The following is a 23,274-nucleotide window of genomic DNA, read 5'->3' as shown; positions in this document are numbered from 1 at the left end:
TATTTAACCTGGTTCATCTTTTACTACACAATGTTTTCATTATTTTGATGCAGCACACACTTGTATTTATTCTTAGTTTAAACGGTAGATTTTTCTACAAGTTATTTTTTCTTGAACCTTTAATCCAGGGAAAATTCTAATACACACAATAATAGAGCAGAGTATAGCAAATTCTCATATATGCATCACTCACTTTCAACAGTTATCAACTCATGACCAACATCATTTCTTCTATGCCCCACCAACTCGTCCATCTTCCAGTCTACTGGAAGCAAATCCCAGACATTATATCATTTCATCTGTAAATATTTCACTTAAGTGGTGCATTACACAAATCATTCACAGGCATATCCATTTAGGAGTATTAAAAAGGTTCATAAATGGAGTCCTTCCTTATAATTTAATAAGAGAAGAATACCTACATTATTTCTTTATTCATAGTCAGCAGGGGGATGCTAAACAATCTTTCTCCTGGCATATAATCTAATCAGTATCTCTGGGTGATATGGATTAAAACATAATCAAAATAAGCACAAAATTACTGATGCAGAAAAGTGGATGTCGATACTTTGCAAACTTGAATGGAAAGTACAATTTAAGGCCTGCAGACATTAATAATAATCAGCTTCTCTTTTTCCCTCATCCAAGTTATCAAACCAGTCATGTCAGAAGGTCAACTATCCCAGCCTAAGCAGGAGGCATGCTTGGGTCTAACCTATCAAATGCTTTTGTACAAGATCCAATTTGTGCTTCTGCCAAATCAAAAGAGCAGCTCCATTCTCAAAGGGAACTTTCTTCCTTAAACATAAATCCTGGACACAAAACCATCTCAGAAGTGATGAGAACCAGGCTGTACACTAATAAAACAATATCACACTCATCAGCTCTTGTGCCAGGTTGTATAATGACATAATGGATCCATAAATCTATGCAACTACCCATGGAACCAATCCCAGGAAGCACAGATAGTTTCAAATCTTCTTAGATGTTATAAAAATTGTTCACAGCCATTAGAGCAGGCTGGGAAATTTATGTTTTCCCCAGAGGCTTCACACTGAGAAGTGGGTTAAGGGAGTTTCCAGCACATGGTTTCATTCTGCAAACAAATCAGGAAACAAGACACACGCACACATGCACACATATAGAGACACACATGCATATATATTACATAACTCTGATGGAATTAATATTTTTCATTGACATTGCTATTAATAATAATGCTTCATACCATCAATACCAATGCAATAAATCTATTTCACAAAGATGCATTAACCATACAATTACTTTAACTTGAACTATGCAGCTATTCCAGTATTCCACCCAGTCACCTCTTTCTATAGATGTCTGTAATCTCTAAAGTTCTATTATACAGCTTTTAATATTATTCATTTGACAAATACATATTGAGCACCTACTATGTGCTGTGCACTGTTCTAATAACATAGTGTACATTAGTGAAGAGAAGCAAGAAGCTTTATTAGGAAGTAGTGAAGGTAATGAGACATGGGTGGGTGGATTCTGGACATACTGTGGAAGCAGAACTGATAGAATTTCCTAATGAATCAGTCAAGGTCAACCCCAGGGTTTTTGCTCTGAGTGACAAGAGGGAGTTGGTGCAGCCTAAAACTAAGATATATGTGGGTGGAGGAGAGAGATGATGTGGAATTTGGGTTTGGATAAACTGATATGAATTTAAGATCTCCAAGCGGAAACACTGAAGTAAGAAGTTAAACCTATATCTGGAATAGCCAGGTAGGGTGGCCATGCACAAGTAGTCCTAGAACTCAGAACTAGGGGAGGAGGATCACTTGAACCCAGGAGTTTAAGGTCAGCCTGGGCAACATAATGAGACTATCTCAAAAATAAATAAATAAACTTGGGAATTAATATTTTTCATTGATATTGCTATTAACAATAACCCAATATATTATTGGCAGTTAAATCAAATATTAGCAATAATAATAGTCACATATGTGCACACATGCACACGCGCGCACACACACACACACACACACAATGTCTTCCTACACACAGAATAAAAAAAGACCAAAAATATAAACCAAACGAAGGGAATGAACTATTTGTTGATTGAGTCAATGGTTAAGTTTACTTCAAACACTTGAATAAAATGGAGAAAAACTCCATCCATTGTTCCTTTCCAAGATGGTGACTTGGTCTTTTGTAAATACTTATAGGAATCTGAATACGATCATGTGAAACAGAAGTGAGTTCACAAGCTCACTAACTGGATACTAACTAGATAGTTCTCAGATCTTGAAAAACATCATATATTGAATACTGAAAGAAATAATGCTGGCTCCAAGCAACTTCAACAAAGGAAGAAATGGTCTCTAATTTCAAGGTTTCTTCCCTTTCCTCCCTTATTCATCTCTAAAGGGATTAAGTATCCCAAAAGCTCCCTTTTCAGAATCTGTTTCTAATGCATGATGACATGGGGCAAGGTTGCTGGGGCCATGGGGGTGGAACTTCTACAGCTGCAGAAAATGATGCAACCCTTAAAATTTCATCTCACTGAAAAATGAAAACATTTAAAAGCCACTGATAAACCTGCATTAGAGATGTGGCCAATTCCCCATCTTCCAAACCTGCTGGCACAAATGTCAAAGCAAAAATTTCAGCACTAAATCAAATTAACAAACATTCTTTAAGCACAGCACGAGTGTAGCTTATTATAATTTGGAAAATTCCACAGTATTTATTAACTCCTAAGCAAGGCTATGATGCTTAGAAGTGTACCACAGTAGACGTCATCAGCAGCCACAAGCGTGATGGCTCTGGGTGTGTTACTATGGCAACCGTGTACTCAGCAGCAACACACAGTCTCTGTCTTGCCAACCCAGAAGTAGAGACAGAAGAAAACAGCCAGCTCCCTGATGGGAACAACCCAGGGAGTCAATGCAGGCCATCTCCACCATTCACACATGCAGGAGACTTCTTTTCAACAGTCTGAAATCATCTTCAACTTACTCTTACAGAAAAAAATATACAATCCCTTTTCTCTATTGCAAAACCACAGTCAATACACCAAAGCACAAAACACTAGAGAAGTGTACAAGAAAAGGAGAGAAATTTCTCAGTATGTGAAAGGTGTTAAAGGCATGTGTCAAGTCCAGGTATGAGGAGCTTTTCAAGAAAGGAGATGGAGAAGTGTGAGGCCATCTCAAAAGTCATCCTGAGAAACATTCCCTAGAGAGGTGCTATACTTTGGTTCTCAAATATCCTCTAAAGGATTGATCTAATGTATTAAAGGATTGATCCCCAGGGTGATGCTATTGAGAGGTCATGGAACCTTTGAGAGCTGGAGTGTTATGGCAGATTCTTAGGATATTGGGGGCATGCCTCTGAAGGAGACTGTGGGACCCCAGCACTTTCCTCTCTTTGTTCCCTGGCTCATAAAGTGAGTGGTTTTGCCCTGTCACGTGCTCCTGCCATGATGTGCTGCCTCACCACAGGCCCAAAACAATGGGCTGACCAATCAGACTAGAACCTCTAAAACTGTGAGCCAAAATAATCTTTTATCTTTTTTAATATAATTTCTTTAGTTGTAGATGGACACAATACTTTCATTGATTTATTTTTATGTGGTGCTAAGGATCAAACCCAGTGCCTCACATGTGCTAGGCAAGTGCTCTACCACTGAGCCACAACCCCAGCCCCAATTTTTTACCTTTATTTGTTAACTATCTCAGATATTTCATTATAGTGGCAAAGCAGACTAACACAAGAGAGCCAGTAAAAGGAAACAGAAAACTAAAGTATGAGTCTTTTAAAGGAATCTATTCCCACACAGAGGAAGAGCTAAAAAGCAGGGTGGGCAAATAACCAGTACATGAGGACAATGAAACCCTAAAAGAGGCATTAGAAGTCTCCAACACCAAACCCCACAAAATGCACTTTTGGATATGCCACATTATACTGAAATAAAATAAAATGGTCAAACATACCTTTTCTACTGGCAGAAAGTCGTTTTCTACTTCAATTGACCTTGGTCTTAGTTTGATTGGCTTGTCTTTGAAAATATCTCCAAAACCCACTCCCTTAACTTTCTTGGGCTGGATGGCCGCAGTTGCCATTGTCCCGTTGGCACCTTCAGACTTGGTACTGCTGGAGTCACCCCCATCACTCTCGGAGCCTGTGGTTTCCCTTAAGCCTGTCAAGAGTGGGGATGGGGAAAGAAAGAGGTCAGAAATCATCCAGAGCCTGAAGAGTTTCACAACCAGCCAGGAGGCAACTCTACAAGTGTTACTGGGTAGAAGATAACTTGCACTGGGCTTTTGAAGTCGGTGTGTTGAATATGCTGTTTAGTTAGCTGAGTTTTGTTTCATCTCCCAACCTTTGGCCTTTTTGGGGGGAGTAGCGAGTACAGGGGATTGAACCCAGAGGTGCTTAACCACTGAGCCACATCCCCAGCCCTTTTTAAATTTGAAACGGTGTCTCGCTGAGTTCTTAGGGCCTCACCAAGACGCTGAGGCTGGCTTTGAACTTGTAGTCCTCCTGCCTCAACTTCTAGAGCCACTGGGATTACAGGTGTGTACCACCACACCTGGCCCCCCAGCCTTTTTTGAAAACAGTGAATCAAAGTAACTTCTCAGAAAACCTAATTTCCAGGAGAGACCTCTTTGAACAAATGACATTTCAACCCTCTTCAGCTGGAGCCTGGTTGTGCTCCAAACTTGGCTATAGCCTGTGTAATAACAACTCTCCCAGCCCCCCTTCCTCACCTCCCCACCCAGTCAGTACCACATACTGTACCTCCAACTCTGAGTCAAGTCAATTAGCAATTAGCAATGAAAGTAACGTTTCCTAAAGGGAAACTGTAAAGCTTAAAGCGATTTAAACACATTAGCAATTAAAGAAACCACACAAAATTATGACTGCCAAAGAATTAAATCTCTTTGGATGGTTTCACAAGGAATAAACACATGCAGACGTGTTTCTCTAGGAAAGCACTGAACCAAACTTGACATTAAGATGGCTTCACTAGAAAGACGATGGTGTTTGTTAAAGAGGGAAAGAAAGCTGCCCTTCCAGAGGCCAGAATCCCCCAAGTCTATGGCTCTCCTTCCCTCCTTTAACACCATCCTCTTCCCACAGCTGAATCCCTTTCCAAAGAACACTGGGGACATGACACTCTTCCTTTGACCTCCTGTGGCATGTGCTGGGAGGCATAAACCAGGTATCAGCAAGACATTGTGGACACTTACCTCCCCAGATTCTTTTTTCCCCCAGCTTTCCCACAATCATGCTCCTAAAAGGAAGAGCCTATCTGGATCTAGTTAAGTTTCTGGGTATACATTCTTCTTTGGATGATCAGTACATCAATTTTGCCATCAAAGGGCAGGATTCAGAGGAAATTTTATGGAATACTAAATTTTATCATTAAACTGTCTCTCAAAGCTTCTAGATGTGTAGCATAGCTCCTGACCATTTATTACATATCTCCTGATCATAATGATGCTCTTAGGATGAAAGTATGTCATCAAATTTTGTTCTCTATAGGCCGATCCTGCATTGTCTTCCTACAGTTCAGGTGGCCCCTAGTCCATAAAAATGATACACCAAATAGTTGCTCACATTTTATGGTATTTTTATATAAGATGCTGAAGTCATTCAAATGAGGACATCTCAGTGCAGGAAGAAACTATTAAATGAAAACCCGAAATATATAGAAAGGTCATTAGAAATTGCTAACAAGTTTCAAAATCAAATCCTTAAACAATGGTTTTCTTTGTTGTTACTGCTATTTTTCATAAAACTGAATTCGTAAGCCAGAGGGTGGGGGAGGAAGAAGGTCCCTGGTGCAGATTTTAATTAACTAAAAGAACAGCATTTGTGAGCAAGAACAGAGCACAAAACAATGAGGAGTGGCCCACAACAAGGGGGTCAGCTGCAACTCAGGAATGGATTTGAGTGTGCAAACATGGAAAAACCCCCTGGGTTAGTTATCCATTCATGTGTTTATCTGCTCATTGTTTTTGGAAATATTCCTGCTGGAGATATAATTTCAAAGTCTAAATATTGTGTCATTTTCCTTTTAACATGTTCTCATTTTGCCGTATGGATTCTTTCTATGTGATAAACGGCTTGTATATTCTTTTCTGGTTTGGAAAGAACCATTTGAAGGTGAAATAAAAATAATGATTAGTGGAAAGAAACCATCACCACCCTCCTCCCTCCCACCACCACCATCACCACCAGAAGGCAGCAGGGCAGATGGATTAGGGCAAGCCTGTTTTAGTTCTTCGGAGAGGGTATTCAAAGGGATCTTCTAGCATTACCCATTAACTAGAACCATAACATTTTTAACCATTGCCATCCTAATTTCACCAAGTTTCCAGTTTTAGGGATTTTCTGCCTTTGGGCTCATCTTAATAACTTTATATTAATCTCTGTGAGACAGATTCTATATTACACAGGGAGAGATTACACGGTCATTCAACCACACAAGCATGACTTGAGAAGGAAACACACGGCAGATTTTTCTTCCAGAAACTCTGGCAGCCTGTTTCTGTCGTCTTCTATTTTTTTTTTTTTAAAGCAGCAGTGGGGATTGAACCCAGGGGCACTCAACCACTGAGTTACACACCGCCCTCCCAGCCATTTTTATTTTTATTTTTTTGGTAGTGGGGATTAAACTCAGGGGCACTTAACCATTGAGTCACATCCCCGGCCCTATTTTGTATTTTATTTAGAGACAGGGTCTCACTGAGTTGCTAAGTGCCTCGCTAAATTGCTGAGGCTGGCTTGGAACTCACGACCCTCCTGTCTCAGCTTCCCAAGTCACTGGGATTACAGGTGTGCACCACCCACCGGGTCCCTTTTTTTATTTTGTATTTTGAGACAGGGACTCACTCAGGGGCTGAGGCTGTGATCCTTCCTGCCTCAGCCTCCTGAGTAGCTGGGATTACTGGCATTCACCACCGCACCTGGTTGGTTCTATCATTTTTAAGTATGTAAATTAAATATCTGAATATATGCATTGGTAAAATAACTCAATATCCAGATCCTTCCCTTTGGAAGAGAAGAAAGATAACTCCATTTTCACATTAATTTGGTGCTGCATCTTTTAGTTACTGCAGTCCTTCATGCACATTAGCCCATAAAACGTCCCCATGTCATTCTCAGAATGCCAGATGACACTCTTGGGCAGTGCAATCCAAAGAATTTACTATGGACTTGGCCCAGTTCATGAAGGACTCATTACTAGGACATCATGAGATAAGTGCAAAAAGTATGTAGGTTTGGAAATGACTATAGCATTTTAGCGGTATGCACTGGTGTGACTTCCAACCATATGGCCAGTTGATGTGTCCACGTGAATGGGGCACAGGCCAATCCAGGTGCTATTAAACTCTTTTGGTGAGGCACAGGCAGCACACTGCATGTGGAGCAGTCATGTGCAGTAGGACCATGCATCTGTCCACAGTGGAAGAAAAATAAGCTTCACTCAAATAGTTTGAGAAGCATGGTTCTAGCATTCACGTCTGAACCTTTTCTTTTCTTACATCCATATACATATGCCTATATGCATACGTATATACATGCACTAAGGTGGATGCCCTTCCTTCAGGTAACAAAAGAACAAAGTCTCTTCTAAATTGCTCCTGTCAGTCCTGTACTTTTGTATAATTTAACGTACTCTTCTGGCACTAATCAGAGCCATTCTTATTTATTTTAAATTTAACACACACATATATAGTGTTTACTATGTAGCAGGAACTATTCTAAGGGCATCATGAGATGAGTTCATTCATTTCTTTCCCCTCAACTTTTGGCAGCCTTATTTCACAACACAAAAGGCTACATATTGGTCCTGCCAAAAAGAAATCTGCCATGTGGTGATTAGCTGAATGAGCAAAGCAAAACACCATTTCTGGCATGGACTTTCATGCCAAAATCTTATTTCTTTCAACCAAGCAATGACAAAATGGTTTAGCAGTTTCTAATAACCCACTGAGAAAAAGCAATAAATGTGAGAGGTTAATGTCTCTCCCAAAAGCATCTTCTAGTACCCCGGAAGCCCAAAGACACTGGTACAAATACATATGCCATGAGGAATGCTTCTTTCCCCTTCTCTGCACACATGGTTCATGCATGCAAGTCACATACATGATAGAGGCAGAAAGCAAACAAGAAAGCGCCAGGGGCTGATGGTTGGAATGCTCTTGTAGCGCACACCAAGGAGATGACACTTATCATAGGCAAATAAGCCCATATCCTTGGATCAGAAATTCACACAGACACTTGGCATAAGAGCATAAGCATGAGCAGCTCAGCAAAGGGCAGCTGCGTCAAAAAACACAAGTACCCAGATCTTATCTTTACAATTGCCTCCTGCTGTTAAGGTCACTCACTGTAATAGCGTCTGTGGCCCTCCGTCTTTCCAGGTGCAGCTCGATACAGAATTGTCCCTTCAAAGGTAGTCTTTCCTGACAGTGAATGAGAGAAGAGAAGGGGAGAGAAAAACAAGAGAGGGGGGAAGGGGAAGCAAATGATGGCAAAAGAAGGAAGAGGAAGAGTCTTTAACTGAACTTGCCTTCGATGAATCTGCTGCAAGAGCTTCATCCACAAAATTAATTAGAGACCATTAGGCAGAATTTAAGGTTACAGAATGAGCCCAAAGTCCCCATGCAACCATGACAGCAATGAGCACCCAGATTTGGGGTTTGCCTCTGCAAGTGACCAGCATATAGATTATGCTCAGTTAAACCCGGAAGCCATCTCAAGATTGTAATTTAAGAATAGGAAAACCTCAATTAACCAGAAGGAATACAATTCACAGATTCCTTGAATGACTTAATTGTGTAGCACCATCTTTGCTTTGCAGAGTATAAGCCAGATCTAGGCCCCATTTTTCTTTATTTTCTACCTCTACAGCCCCATATGATAAAAACAGAATATTCAAGCCTCAAGATTCTAAATGAGACCCAGAATTCTCTTCAAAAAGTCTGTTGGGCTGGGGGAGTAGCTCAGTGGTATTGTACTTGCCTAGTGTGTATGAAGCCTTGCATTTGATCCCCAGCACCACATACATACATATATACATACATACATACATAAGAGAATTGTCATCTTCAATGCCTTTAAGCAAGAAAATGTATCAATATACTGGGGAGGGGGGGTTCACCAATGAGGTTTGAAGCCAATAGTGGCATTCATCTCAGTGTAAGGGGGTTTCTGTTTAGCATCAAGGACACTAGAAAATCCTGTTTCTTGAAACATCTTAATTGAGGTTTTGCCATATCAGTCATCATGAAACTGTATTTAAGCATGAGGACATAGGACTCACCCAGTGTCAAGTGTCAATTTTTTGTTACAAGTAGAGGTTATCAATATCATAAGCCTGGACATATGATTTAAGCCCAAATATCTTTGGAACCAAGAGTAAATACAGAGAATACACACATATTGTCCCACTTTGAGTGTTCTCCCACCCATCCACCCACCCACAAATACATATACACACACATAAACATAGGCCCTACAGAGTACCACAAACAGGTAAAAATGATTTGCTACAAAAAAACCCCACATCAATTAATAAAGGCATTACTCTAAGAAATAAGTTCTATAATGGCTTTTGTATTAAATACTCAAACTGGAGGCTAGTTACATCATATAGCTTTATAGTTAAGTGGGAGGGATGAAAAAGGTAGGAGATATGTACAGAGTGGGAAGAGAACAACCTATCTCACTTCGTATAAACATTACATATAGAAATGAGAAACCCAGTAGGAACCATAGTGTCAGCTCCAGGGCCTTGTCACTCCTAATACATGAAGGGATTTGTGAATAATCAGATTAACAACTTAAATAGAATCAGGTATTTCTAATTTCCATGACATATAGACTGGTAGTATACCCTCATTTTGAAATCTGCCCTTTTTTCCAGGTGTGCTGCATCTAATTAAAGCAAATACTTAGGCAATCCAATCACTGACTATGTAAGAATAATCTAGAGAAGCAACAATCTGTTTCAAATGTTCTTGTGAGATTTATAGCTCTTGAGGATACTGATGACAAAAACAGAGAAAGTTAAAAATGGCTAGTTTTCATTTGAACAAATTTTTACTCAACTTCAGTGATTAAGTCATTACTACTCCTGAGACACAACTACTGTTTTGCCAGCCAGGTCCTCCAAAACCAAATAGCAGCCGTCCTGTCCATGTTAAAAAACAAGTATAAGGGTTGGGGTGGGGTGGGGGGTGGATCACTGTTTTGATAAGGTTCCCCCAAGTACAATAGAATTTCCAAGTGCCCTTATACTAAACAAGATCTGGGAGTCACTGAGACAGACCATGGCTTTGATGTCTCTAAATTTGGTCAAGTTTGTCTGCAAACTCTCCCTGTTTACTGGCAACGAGGCTGTCTGGGAGGCAGACTAGTCTGGGGGCTGGGTGAGGACACACAAGCATTCTATTTGAAAAGCAAAAGAAATGAGTAAATGGAAAGATCATAAACATGAGTGATGTTTACCTTATTGGGGGAAATACTGTCAGTATTAAATATGAGTATTTGCAGAGAGCAAACACTATAGAAGGGAAGAATTTTAAGATTCAAACACAAAATCATATGCTTATGCTAACTTTGCCTGAAACTTTGTTTTATGAATTTGCTAACTGCTCTTCATTGCTAATAGAACATTCATCAAACACAAAATAAATACCATCGAACATTACAAAGAAAAATGAGTGATGCCTCAGAATATAATTTCTGAGCCTGGCTTTTGTTTTCATAGATGAGGGGCACTGAACAATTGAGTTTTTATACCTGATGAAACACAATATTTTTGTATCATGGGAGTAGTATGCCACATATTTTTAAAAGTCAGTTTCATCTTCGTCTTAGCTTGATGCATCACTAAATAAACATGATCTAAACTTTTTAAAATAAAGAATTAGGAAAATGAGAAATTCAATTCAAACTAAAAACCCATGGTTATTAATGGTTATAGAAAGAAAATGCAAACTTTCTCAAGATTATAATAAATAACTGAAAATGTTCCTGTAGCTACAGGATTTAAAAACAATAAAGGAAGATTTTTAGTTTTATAACAATAATTTGAAGTTAATTAATGTTGGGCTGGGGATGTGGCTCAAGCGGTAGCGTGCTCGCGTGGCATGCGTGCGGCCCGGGTTCGATCCTCAGCACCACATACAAACAAAGATGTTGTGTCTGCCGAAAACTAAAAAATAAATATTAAAGTTCTCTCTCTCTCTCTCTCTCTCTCTCTCTCTCTCTCTCTCTCTTTAAAAAAAGTTAATTAATGTTTTTAAAATGTTTAAAATTAGGCTGAGGTTGTGGTTCAGTGGTAGAGCGCTTGCCTAGCATGTGTGAGGCACTGGGTTCAATTCTCAGCACCACAAATAAATAAATTAAATAAAGGTCCATCAAAAAGTAAAAAAAAAAAAAAAATTAAGTGTTTAAAATTGAAGATACATTTATATCTTTTAAAAAAATATTTATTTAGTTAGTTTTTAGGTAGACACAGTATCTTTATTTCACATTTATGTGGTACTGAGAATCGAACCCAGTGCCCCACGCACACTAGGCGAGCATGCTACCACTTGAGCCACATCCCCAGCCCACATTTATATCTTAAATGTGAGGCAAGCTATGAATGAAAATGAAGTTGGACAACAGTGAAATCTGAATTTCTTTGCCACCATGTTCAAGTAACTCTTATAAAAGTCAGGATATTTTGTGATTATAAATATTTGGTGATCAGTTCTACTTAATATTAGTATGTGCACAATTAAGAATAAAGCCACAATTAAATAGTCATAATCTGGGCTGGGATTGTGGCTCAGTGGTGGAGCACTTGCCTAGCATGTGTGAGGCACTGAGTTCGATTCTCAGCACCACATATAAATAAATGAATAAAATAAAGGTCCATCAACAACCAAAAATATATATCTAAAAAACTTTTTTAAAAAAGTTACTACCATTATATTAAAAAATAGTCATTATCTGTGATCATAATAAAAAAATAAGGTCACCTTGAGTTAGGTTTGAAATTTGTCAGATTCTGGCCTCTGTATTCACAAGTCAGGCCACACTCAGGACTTAATTAAATTGGGCAATAGTGCTGTCATCTGATACAAAGCTAAATGATCTCTGAATTCCTTTCTGCCCCTAAAATCCTAAGATTCTGTATTACTGATGCAACCACTTGTATGTATGTACTTATTATTATTATTATTATTTTAAATTTTAATATTTATTTTTTAGTTATTGGTGGACACAACAACTTTGTTTGTATGTGGTGCTGAGGATCGAACCTGGGCCGCACGCATGCTAGGCGAGCGCGCTATCGCTTGAGCCACATCCCAGCCCTATTATTATTATTATTATTATTATTTTTGTGGTGTTGGGGGATTGAACCCAGGGCTTCACATGTGCTAAACAAGAGCTCTACCACTGAGCTACAGTTCTAACCCTGGATGTTTCAATCTTTACAACATAATTTACTGAATACCTTGTGTGTGTGTGTGTGTGTGAGGGAGGGAGAAAAAGAGGGAGGGAGGGAGGTAAAGAAATATGGATCTGGGATGTGGAAGTCTACAATGGAGAAATCTATAAATTCAAACAAACTGTGATATATCAACTAGTCACAATGTATGTACCTTACTTGGATCTAGATGCACACTAGCAAATTGCATCAAAAATAAGAAGACTATTAGGGGAAAGTGAGTACTTACCATATTTTTAATTATTTTAAGGAATTGCTGCAATTTGGGGTGAATGTGTTAATAGCATTTTTTGGAGGGGGTAAAAGGGATTGAACTCAGGGCACTCAACCACTGACCCACATCCCCAGCCCTATTTTGTATTTTATTTAGAGACAGGGTCTCACTGAGTTGCTTAGTGCCTCGCTTTTGCTAAGGCTGGCTTTGAACTCGCGATCCTCCTACCTCCACCTCCCAAGCCACTGGGATTACAGCTCTGTGCCACGGTGCCTAGCCAATAATAGCATTTTAAATACATCCTATTACTGATAAATACTGAAATAATTATGGTTGAAATTATAAAATATGTGGGATTTGATTCAAGATTACATGGGAGAGACTGTGTAGGACTTTAAAAATTTGGTCATGGATTGGTAATTGCTGAAGCTCTGTGATAGGTACAAAGGAATTCATTACACTAGTCTTATTTTTGTATATGTTAGAAATTTCCTATAATTAAAGGTTCATAAAAATCTTTTTGAAAAACTACCTTTAAGGTTTCATAAATTCTGTGAATTGGAAAGATATTTTCAAATTTAAATATACAGCAATAGTTTCTGCTACTACATAACTATGTATCTTCTCTCTGAGACATAATGTTTAAACCAAAATATCAACCAATATAATTGTTACAGTTTTTTCCTTGTTGTTCAGGATAATCTAGTCTAAGAAGTTTAGGGATTTCATAACCAATCACCATATGTAAAATTAAATCAGAGTAAGAAAAAAAAGCAAGTTCTAACAAATTTTACCTGTCATTCAAAGATAAAAAGAAATGCCTTTTTAGGGTAATAAATTCATCAGGCATTTATTAAACACTTTCCATATGACAAGTAGTCATGGTACACATCTTTAATTAATATAGTGCTAATGTTACTTCTATCACATTCATCCACTAATATACAAAATTTAATTGGTACCTCAAGTATGTTCTTGAAGTAGAAATGTGAAGTACATAACTATGAAATAAGCATGCACATATATGTACACATACAGAAGCAGGTGTGTGTGTGTGGGGGGTGTGAGGGGGCAGGAGAGAGAGAGAAACAAACAGATATACAAAGATTGATTGAGCTGGGGTTGTGGCTCAGAGGTACAGCACTTGCCTAGCATGTGTGAGGCACTGGGTTCCATCCTCAGCACCACATAAATATAAAAATAAAGATATTGTGTCTACCTATAACTAAAATATAAATATTAAAAAAATCTGATTGTGCTCAAGTTTCTCTTCATACCAGGATATAGATTTTTATTTATCTTTAAAAAACTCACCCTAATGCCTGACAGCATTTAAATTAAAAGGATGTTTAAATGACATCCCTGTGATCTCTAAAAATTACCAACGTGGTACAAACATTGGAGTTTAACTTACCCCAGAGTCACATGTTAATTAGGCAATCTCAGTGGGAAAACTAACTGCTGTTTATAAAGAGTATTAAGTGGGATGGTCTAACAAAGACTTTGATTAAGTACATTTTAATTCATACCAGAGAAAAAGCTAAGTGTCTTGTGTATGCCCTACGTTTTGTATTTTTCAGCTTTAGGACAAAAGTGAATATGAATTTGTGATGACAATAAGAGATGTTACAACTGGATGGAGTGTACATGGGATCTTGGTGTACAGTTTTGTATTTATTTCCACAACTTTCTGTGAATCTATAATCATTTCAAAACAAAAAGTTTTTTTTTTCCTTCTCTAAACAGTAAAGTCCATTGAAACCACTAACACCATTTTATGGAGATAAGACTAAGCACAGTGAATTTCTCCTTTATGTATATCTATCAATCCATTGAAACCACTAACACCATTTTATGGAGATAAGACTAAGCACAGTGAATTTCTCCTTTATGTATATCTATCAATCATCAATTAAAACAATAAATAAAATAATAAAATAGAAGGAAGACCAGTAGAATAGAGGAAGGGGGACAGAAGGAAGAGAGGGAAAGAGGAGGAACTAGGAACTGTAATGGAGCAAATTATATTTCATGCATGTATGATTATGTCAAAATTTACCCCAATATTATGTGAAACTATGATACACTAATAAAGACAAGTTTAAAAAGAATAAGTAGATTCATTCTAAAACCAAAGGTTCTGCTTAGACAAATCCTACCAGTATATATAATTTCTGCAAGTGATGTGATTATATAAATTTTCATATGATCACATGCTAAAGCAAATCCAGAGTGTAAATGGCTACTGAAAATATTGTCAGAATACTGATAGATACTACTTCTTGATTTCGGAGGACTCTTACATTTAGCAGGCTACAGGGACATTATTTTCACACCTGCTCTTCAACGAAGAGCTCTTTGGGACCAACCCACTTGCCACATTGCCACGGGACTGGCCTCTCTGCCTTTGTACCCACTCTTCCTCTGATGCCAGAACTCAGGATTCTTTTCTGAATAACTGGGGATCTGTGTGCCCCTTTCTTCAAGGTAAGCTTACTGAGGGTAGGGTCTCTGCTCTGTATCTTCAGTGCCTCACACAATGTCATAGTAACAACAGGGGCTCAACAAAGGTTGAATGAACAAGGAACAGAAGGAGGAGAAAAAGGATGGATGAATGGACACAAACAGGTGGAGAGATAGGCCCTCTTTTCCTTAACTATACATGCAGGAAGATTACCAAAGCCATTTGCTTTTATCAGAAGAATGCATCCTTGTTAGGAGTCCATGCCTCTCCAGGGACCTCAAAATCCCTTCAACGATGGGCAGATTCCATGGATTGAACATGGCTATTGAAATTTTGGGGTTCTCCTGGTCCTAAAATGGAGGGCTAGTAATTGAATGAGTGCTGGGGGGCACAGGTGAAGGAAGGACAGTTGAGCCTCTTAATTCTGTGCCAGGAATTCCAGTACCATACCTTTGAGGTGAGAGTTTGGGCAGGGTCAGTTGTCCAAATTATTGATTTAGAAATGTGTGGGAGACTGTTTGTTTCAATAGCTCCAGAAGTACAAGCTCTGAGAGCATAGTTAAAATAACATAAAGCTCTCCCAAAGAGGATTCTAATACCTCCCCTAAATCTCTGTATCAGTACAGGAATCCCCAAATCATTTCCAAGTGCAGACATGATGCTTCAGTGACCCCAGCATCAAAGAGTAACCAAACAGCTTTAAACTGCTAAACACTAACTGGTTATGCCCCAACCAATTATCTTGAGAGCTATCATTTATTAGAGGCCTTCCATAGGTAAGATGGCTGATATACTTTATTGCTATTGGAACTCAATATTTCATTTCCCCATGACCTGATTTGGTCCTCCCTCCAAAAAAAACACATTTAATCCACAATGTCCCTGAAAGTATTGTTATTATAGGACCTAATTACCATGTATGATACTATTCCAGTGTACAAAAAGCAACACTAGGGCAGTTAGAATTCTTATGTGGATTTGAAGTACAATAGCAACTCTTATAGTCAAGCATTAGCAGGGCCATGTTAGTGGAAAATCCCTCTGCCCTAAGCCAGAAAAGGCATCAGGAGCTCCAGAATACATTTGCTCCAAAATTCTTTCCCAGTCCTTCCTTTTATAGACTCCAGGATGGAATGGAGTTCAGGGAAGGAGGGTCCCAGGCTTTAGCAGTGGAGGAAGAGGTACTGCTGAAGCTACTGAGACAACCATCCAGTGTAGCTGTATCTATATATGTCAGGCTGCGTGATCCAGAGCTTCTGAGACATGAAGCAAAAGAGGTCACCTGAGCACTTCTCTGGAAATGGCTTTACTTCCAAATCAGGCATCTGTCTAATCATACCACTGGTTAAATAAAAGAGACATCAAGCCAACATAAGAACACCACTAAAAAGTCAGATTTTTCCAGATGGAAAAGGAAGACATTGAAGAGTTATTTTGGCAAGACTGAGCTGCGCTCCTCTTATAGAGAAGTCAGCAACCCTAGGTAGTGTCGCCACTACTAAGACACAGTCAAGCCTCCTACAACATTCATGCCCATGACCTTGGCTCAACACGGCACAAGATAAACACAGACGCCCACGTGGGAAGTTGGGTTAGCGACTGGGAGAACAAAGCTTCCCGGTCCTGACCTTTTGCTCCATGAGCTGGAAAGGGCAGCAGAGAAACTGGAGGGAGACCTTCAGGCCCTGGAGAAAGAAAGACCTGAAGTTCGTTCTCACCATTGCAGAAGGAAACGCATGCTTGCTCAAGGTGGGGCCTAGACTCAGTTGTCTTGTCAGACCTTTTTTTTTTTTTTTTGGTACTGGGGATTGAACCCAGAGGTGCTTTACCACTGAGCTACGTCCCCAGCCCTTTTTTTAAATTTTAAGACAGAGGCCCATTAAGTTGCTGAGAGCCTCACTAAGTTTCTGAGGCTGACCTCAAACTTGTAATCCTCCTGCCTCAGCCTCTCAAGGCACTGGGATTACAGGTGTGCACTATGAACCCAGCATGTCTTCTCATACTTTTAAGGAAATTAGCATGCACTTCTCTTGTGCACAGTACTTCTTGCCATCAATTTTATATATATATATATAAATAAATACACACACACACACACACACACACATATTTTTTGTCATTTTTCTCCATGTTCCATAAGGGACACTGAGAAATTCAACAATCTCATTGGGTTCATTTAAAACATAATTATGAACTTATGGTAAAAACATCTCATAGCTATATGAGCCCCCAGTGAGGCAGAACCACCATGGTATGAGGGCTGACAGTCATCTATCCAGGGATATATGGAATGTATGGCTGCAAGTCAGACCTCTTCAGTGATAAACTTACTAAACCACAGTGGGTTAAGGTAGTACAATCAACAAAATACCCATGAGCTTTTGTCACAGCCTCTCAGCATAGGACACAGTACAGAAGGAAAGCTGGAATAGAGCTTAATGGTCTCCCCCATTTCCTGTTTGTGGAATAGACTTGCTTACTTGACTTGGACATCTGCTCATCCTGGGAAATGCCGAGTTCATCTGATTCCCCTGACAGCTCTTTGATGAAGTTAGAAGGAAACATTCCAGTCTTCCCATTGAGAACACCTTCCCACCATCCTTCCTCCACCTGTATAGATGCAAAGAGAAGAACAGAGAGGCAGGTTAGACATGGAGGTCCCAGTTTAATCTCCCATCTGTATGGTATGGAGTGGAGCCCACATAGGGACAAAAAGAGGATCCAAAACTTAAAAGTTACCAGGGAACCAGAAAGTAAGCCACAGGGTCTTGAGATTCAGACTATGGAAGGGTGGGGGGTTAATCTGTGGTCCACAAATGTAAGTGGACAACAATGAACACTGAACACACATTTCATTTTCTTTAACCTCTATGTGAAATTTGGCATTTGCTTTGTTTATGAATGTAAGTGACATAATAGAAGGACCTGTCACCAAACAAATCATAGATGTTTTCATATCATATCACACACGTGTGGGGATCTTGAAATACTACTTGTACTCACTGTTACTTTGAAATGGTGGTGTAAGTTATTCTACCTGGTAGGATACCCTTGTTATTTAATATATTAATAGGAAGAAACATAGATTACTTTATCAAAATTTGCTTTTAAAATAATTTGATAGCTACCTTAATACAAATAGTTCCCTTTAGAACCCTATGTTTTCTTTTTAAAAAAAAAAAATTTGTTCTAATTAGTTATACATGACAGTAGAATGCATTTTGACACATCATATATAAATGGAGTATAACTTCTCATTTTTCTAGTTGTACATGATGTAGAGTAACACCGGTTGTGTAATCATATATACACACAGGGTAATAATGTCTAATTCATTCTACTATCATTCCTACCCCCATACCCCTCCCCTCCCTTCACCCCCCTCTATCTAATCCAAAGTACCTCTGTTCTTCCATAGCCCCCTACCCTTATTGTGAATTAGCATCCACATATCAGAGAAAACATTTGGCCTTTGGTTCTTTGGGATTGGCTTATTTCACGTAGCATGATATTCTCCAGTGGAACCCTATATGTGTTTCATTTTATGCATTTAAAATCATTATTTAAAAACTGAGAATAGTTGTTCCAGATTACCAAAACCAAGTAAACAACCTAACAAGAACAGTCTAAGAATTCATTCAGAAGGTAGAAAGATTTCCAATAAGTTTCTAGATGACCTTAGAATGAACTGGAAGGGGATGAAGGGAGGTATGGACAGTAGTGAGAATGCAGTCATCTGGGTAGGGAGTGAAGGCTAGATCAGGGGAGCAGTAAGAATGGACAAGCAGATTTGGATTTGAGGAAATGAGGTATGAGCTGGCCTTGAGTGATCAATTAGCTGGTACACATGAGAGAGGGTTAAAAAAAAAAAAGATGTCATGTCAAAATTTTGTGCTGGAAGCTGGGCATGGTATGGTGCACGCCTGTAATCCCAGCAGCTCGGGAAGCTGAGACAGGAGAATGCAAATTCAAACCCAGCCTCAGCAATGGCAAGGTGCTAAGCAACTCAGTGAGACTCTGTCTCTAAATAAAATACAAAACAGGGCTGGGGATGTGGCTCAGTGGTCGAGTGTCCCTGGGTTCAATCCCTGGTAACCCCGCCCCCCCAAAAAAAAAAAAATTTGTGCTGGAACCACTAACAGCAGAAGTCAGAATAGTGAGCTGGCTTCTTGGAGAAAAATAAGTTCATTTTGAGAACAAGCAAGTATTAAATTACCAATATGATGCAGAATAACAAAAAGAAACCTAGAATCTTTGAATTTTTTTTTACTATGTGCATGCACTACCAGCCCAAATCAATAAATACAATTTAAGAGCTAAAATAATTCAAATAACAAAAAAAGAAAATTAGAGTCAAAAGCCAAGTTCAAATCCTATCCTGAAACTTGTGTGACTTTATTCCATTTTTTCCTACCAAAATGAACCCCACTTTTATAATCTGTATAATAGGGATAATTAGCACATGTCACAGTTATTCATATTAAGGAAGGATCTTGATCCATATTAGAGGTTTATGCATAATGGTTCTACTCTATGAGTTGGGGATACAGAACTATACAGGATGTGTTTATTTTTCCTGGAAAGGGTGACAATCTACCAAGACAAAGTGTGACTAACAAACTAGCAATATAAGGAAAATAAAATGAGAAAATACTATGACAACACAAATTCAACTTATATATACAAAGTCAAGTTTAGTGAGACCTGAGATGCTAAAGGAAGACTTTGAGAAAAGAAAGGTCACAATTAAGAAAGGAAAAACAATAGCTAAAATTAGGAGAGAGGGCATACAAGACATTCCAGAAAGGGGGAAGCCGATAAAGCCTGTGAAATGGAGATAACCAGAACAATTTGTTTAGAACATTAGTTAGAGAACTCATGGGATACAGACTTGTAGAGCAGAGATTACGTTTGTGTGACCACAAATTCTTCAGGAAAGAAAGCAAACGATAGCATCCATGCAAAACTGTCCCAGTGACTATTCAATACCAGCTCATGGCATTAACAGCATTTCCACTGAAATCATTCCATGTTTCTATGCCAACTCGACTGATATGTATTATTTTTTCAAGGAGCTTTTTATAGGATTAAGATGGTTAGGAAGATTCGCTATGAGCCTGCATATCAATATTCACAGGATTTGTAGCATGGGGTCCTTTGTGCTATTCCTGAATAAGGAACCATAAAATGACCTTCTTCCTCCCAGGAATCACAGGGCAGGAGGGGAAAACCAAGGGCATGAACCACAAATGAGCGATCTGTGGCATAGTCCCTGACTGTGCAGGGCAGCTGGGCTAATTCCATGCCATTCAGTTTGATGATGTATGAAATGTTCCTGTTCCTGGTAATAAGCAGCTCTAGTCGGAGATCCCCGAGGGAAGTGCTCCTGATGTGTAGGATCAGCAGGCTGCCTGCTGGGAAAACAGGGGTTATCTTCACCTCACCATACCCCTAGATGCCTATATTGCTGTCACAGCACAGTCTGAGAGGAGTGGCCTATGGGAAAAAGGCAGAGGTCTATCATTAGCCATGTAGTGGGTGGAGGGGCAGACAATCAAATCACTGCTCATCGCCTGAGGGATACACTTGCCATCAGAGGCGCCACAGGCACAAGGCTGTTTCTTTGTGAGCAGAGCCTTGGGGAGGGGGTGGCCTCGGGACCAATGACAGCTGTTCTGTACTATTTCTTCCTTCATACTGCTGCTTTGGACTTGAGATGAGTCTGGAGATATGAGAAAAATGATCCTCACTCTTACACTATCCATTTTTGGAGATATTCTAATTCAACTTCCTGCATAAAGACAAGGATACTGAAGCCCAGAGTGATGACATTCCTTTACTTACTCATCCCAAGAGTAAAGCACAATGCATTACACTGAATGAATGAATGAATGAATGAAAGAAAGAGAAATCACTAGGATTTCATTTGTGTGACCACAAATTCTCCATGGGGGCTTATCAAGTCCTGATCCCCCATAAAAGGTTTTTTCCTTCCACTGAGGAACAAAAGGGACCAAGAGACCCTACTCTATTGGTCACTGTTCTTAACTAGGTCCTATCATGTCTTGTTCTGTGTGGCCTTCTCTGTGCCGCCATTCCACTGATAGTTAATGAATGAATACTTAATCTATCTTGCACTGGCCCAGGATCTCCACAGATTCACTGGTGAATGAAACAGTCAAAGACCCCATCCTTGAGAACATCTGCAACAAAAGAGAGAAACAGGCAGAGCCTGTACACCTCCTGCTCAGAAATCAAGCTGGCTGGGCTGGGGCTGTAGCTAAGTGGTAGAGCATCTGCCTCACGTGTGTGAGGCACTGGGTTCGATCCTCAGCACCACATAAAAATAAATAAAGGTATTGTATTCAACTACAAAAAAAAAAAAAAAAGAAAGAAATCAAGCTGGCTTTTGCTGATGTTTCTGCACTTAAAGAAAGATATGCATCCCTTTGTAATAACGTCACCAAGGGCTTAAATTTCTCTCCAAAGCAATAAAAGGTAGAAAATGCCTACATTCTTCCCATCCCCACTCATAAATAGTCTTCTGCAGGCCTTAGCTCTAGGCTGAGCACAAACCCCACCTGTGTCTCTCTATGATCAACCTGACCAGCTCTGGGACCCATGGCTATGCCCCAAGAACAAACTCTGCCTTTGGTTCAACATTGGGAACAGGACAGCTTGCTCCTGGTGAGTTTAATAAAGGCCAGGTAAAACCACTTACACCATTTATATTCCAGTGCCCTGCAATTTTCAGGTCTCTATGATCAACAGCATCTGAATGGGTTCAAGGCTCAAGGAAGTGGTTTCTAGATCATACCCCTGTTAGAAGCTGAGAAAACAACTGGGTAAATTTCAACACCTTGCACCAGCCAATTATGCAAACATAATCCACATTTGTAAGGCAGGAAAGAGGATGTCTGGAATAAAAAAGATGATGCACTTTCCCATGGGTACTTATTTGGAACAGCTCAAACTTATTATCCTTGAAGATTTTTACCTGTTAACTGCACTGAGAAGGGAACAGTGGGTTTACCAAGTCTAAAGTCTACCCGAGGGTACAAGTAGCCAGACAGAAAAATTCATGTAAGGACTGCTATAGCTTTTTTCATTCAATGACTACTTTGTTTCCAAACCCTAGTCAACACAAACTGGAAGGGTGGGTTTGGAGGAAGCAATTAGGAGAGATGGACACAGAGGCCAGTGAAGTCAGATTCATTGTTCCAAGAGTGGTTTTTACCATTCTTTCCATAAAGGAAAATCAACATAAACTTCAAGGGAAGGTCCATACCTAAACATTAATAAAATCTTCCTCAAAAATATTTCAGATATAATTAAATAAGGATTTCATTGTAGTTATTTCTCCTACCCGTGAAAGGGAAGTAAAAGTATTTTGAACATTTTTAACACCAGAAAAATATTAAGATCATTTTTAGAAGTTTTTATAATTGAGGTATAATTTATATCAATGTACAGATGTTAACAGCACAGTTGGTCAGTCTTGACAAATGCTCACTGTATTCTATACCTCTATCAACAAACACGCCATTTTCATCCTCTGGAAAATTTCCTTGGGCCCCTTCCCAGTCAATCCACCTCAAAGCAATCATTAATCTCATTTCAATCACCTTTGATTGGTTTTGCCTTTTCTAGAACTTTATATAATGTGCAAAGACATAGTTTAACTGCTGAAAAAAATTGTTTCTGGAAAGCATCCTTTTTCTATCTGTGGAACTAATAGAAAAATATTTTTTAACGGGGCTACTTCCTGAAGACATAAATGCCTATATTATTTTCCATTTTAGTTGCTATAAATAACTGTTGGTTTTAGTACATGGAAAGCTTGTTGTGCCAAAAATAAACAAAAATTATCTAAATTCCTGGACCAATATTTTTCCCCAATTCATGCAAAGTTCACCTCTTGTTGGCCAGAACATTCCATAGACACGGGAGTTGACTTTTTCCCCTTCCCTCATTCTTCCAAGAACAAGTTTATTTCACATGAAAGAGAAATCTATAGTTGAAAAGGAAATTATTTAAGAAAACATATAATTTCTATTTAAGCTTAAGCAAATTCTGCCTAATAAGACAGAGCCACATCCATAC

General features: G+C 39.1%; 1 protein-coding gene across 8 annotated transcripts in view; it reads right to left on the bottom strand.

The window, feature by feature from the left end:
- Sh3kbp1 (SH3 domain containing kinase binding protein 1) overlaps positions 1-23,274 on the bottom strand; it is a 331,424-nt gene that overhangs the window by 136,597 nt on the left and 171,553 nt on the right. For 4 of the 8 annotated variants that reach the window (XM_058573076.1, XM_058573075.1, XM_058573071.1 and 1 more), the window contains 4 exons: positions 17,652-17,781; positions 16,800-16,856; positions 8,376-8,450; positions 3,966-4,171 (listed from right to left, as the gene is read on the bottom strand). In XM_058573076.1, coding sequence (XP_058429059.1) covers positions 3,966-4,171; positions 8,376-8,450; positions 16,800-16,856; positions 17,652-17,781 — 468 coding nt within the window. The remainder of the gene's footprint in view (positions 1-3,965; positions 4,172-8,375; positions 8,451-16,799; positions 16,857-17,651; positions 17,782-23,274) is intronic. The other 4 variants (XM_058573077.1, XM_058573072.1, XM_046425814.2 and 1 more) reach the window with 2 other exon arrangements.

This window comes from Marmota monax, unplaced genomic scaffold, assembly GCF_021218885.2.
Source record: "Marmota monax isolate L192 unplaced genomic scaffold, Marmota_monax_Labrador192_F-V1.1 WCK01_AAM20220418_F8-fsc00203, whole genome shotgun sequence".
NCBI lineage: Eukaryota > Metazoa > Chordata > Mammalia > Rodentia > Sciuridae > Marmota > Marmota monax.
This window is presented reverse-complemented; position numbering and strand designations above follow the sequence as displayed.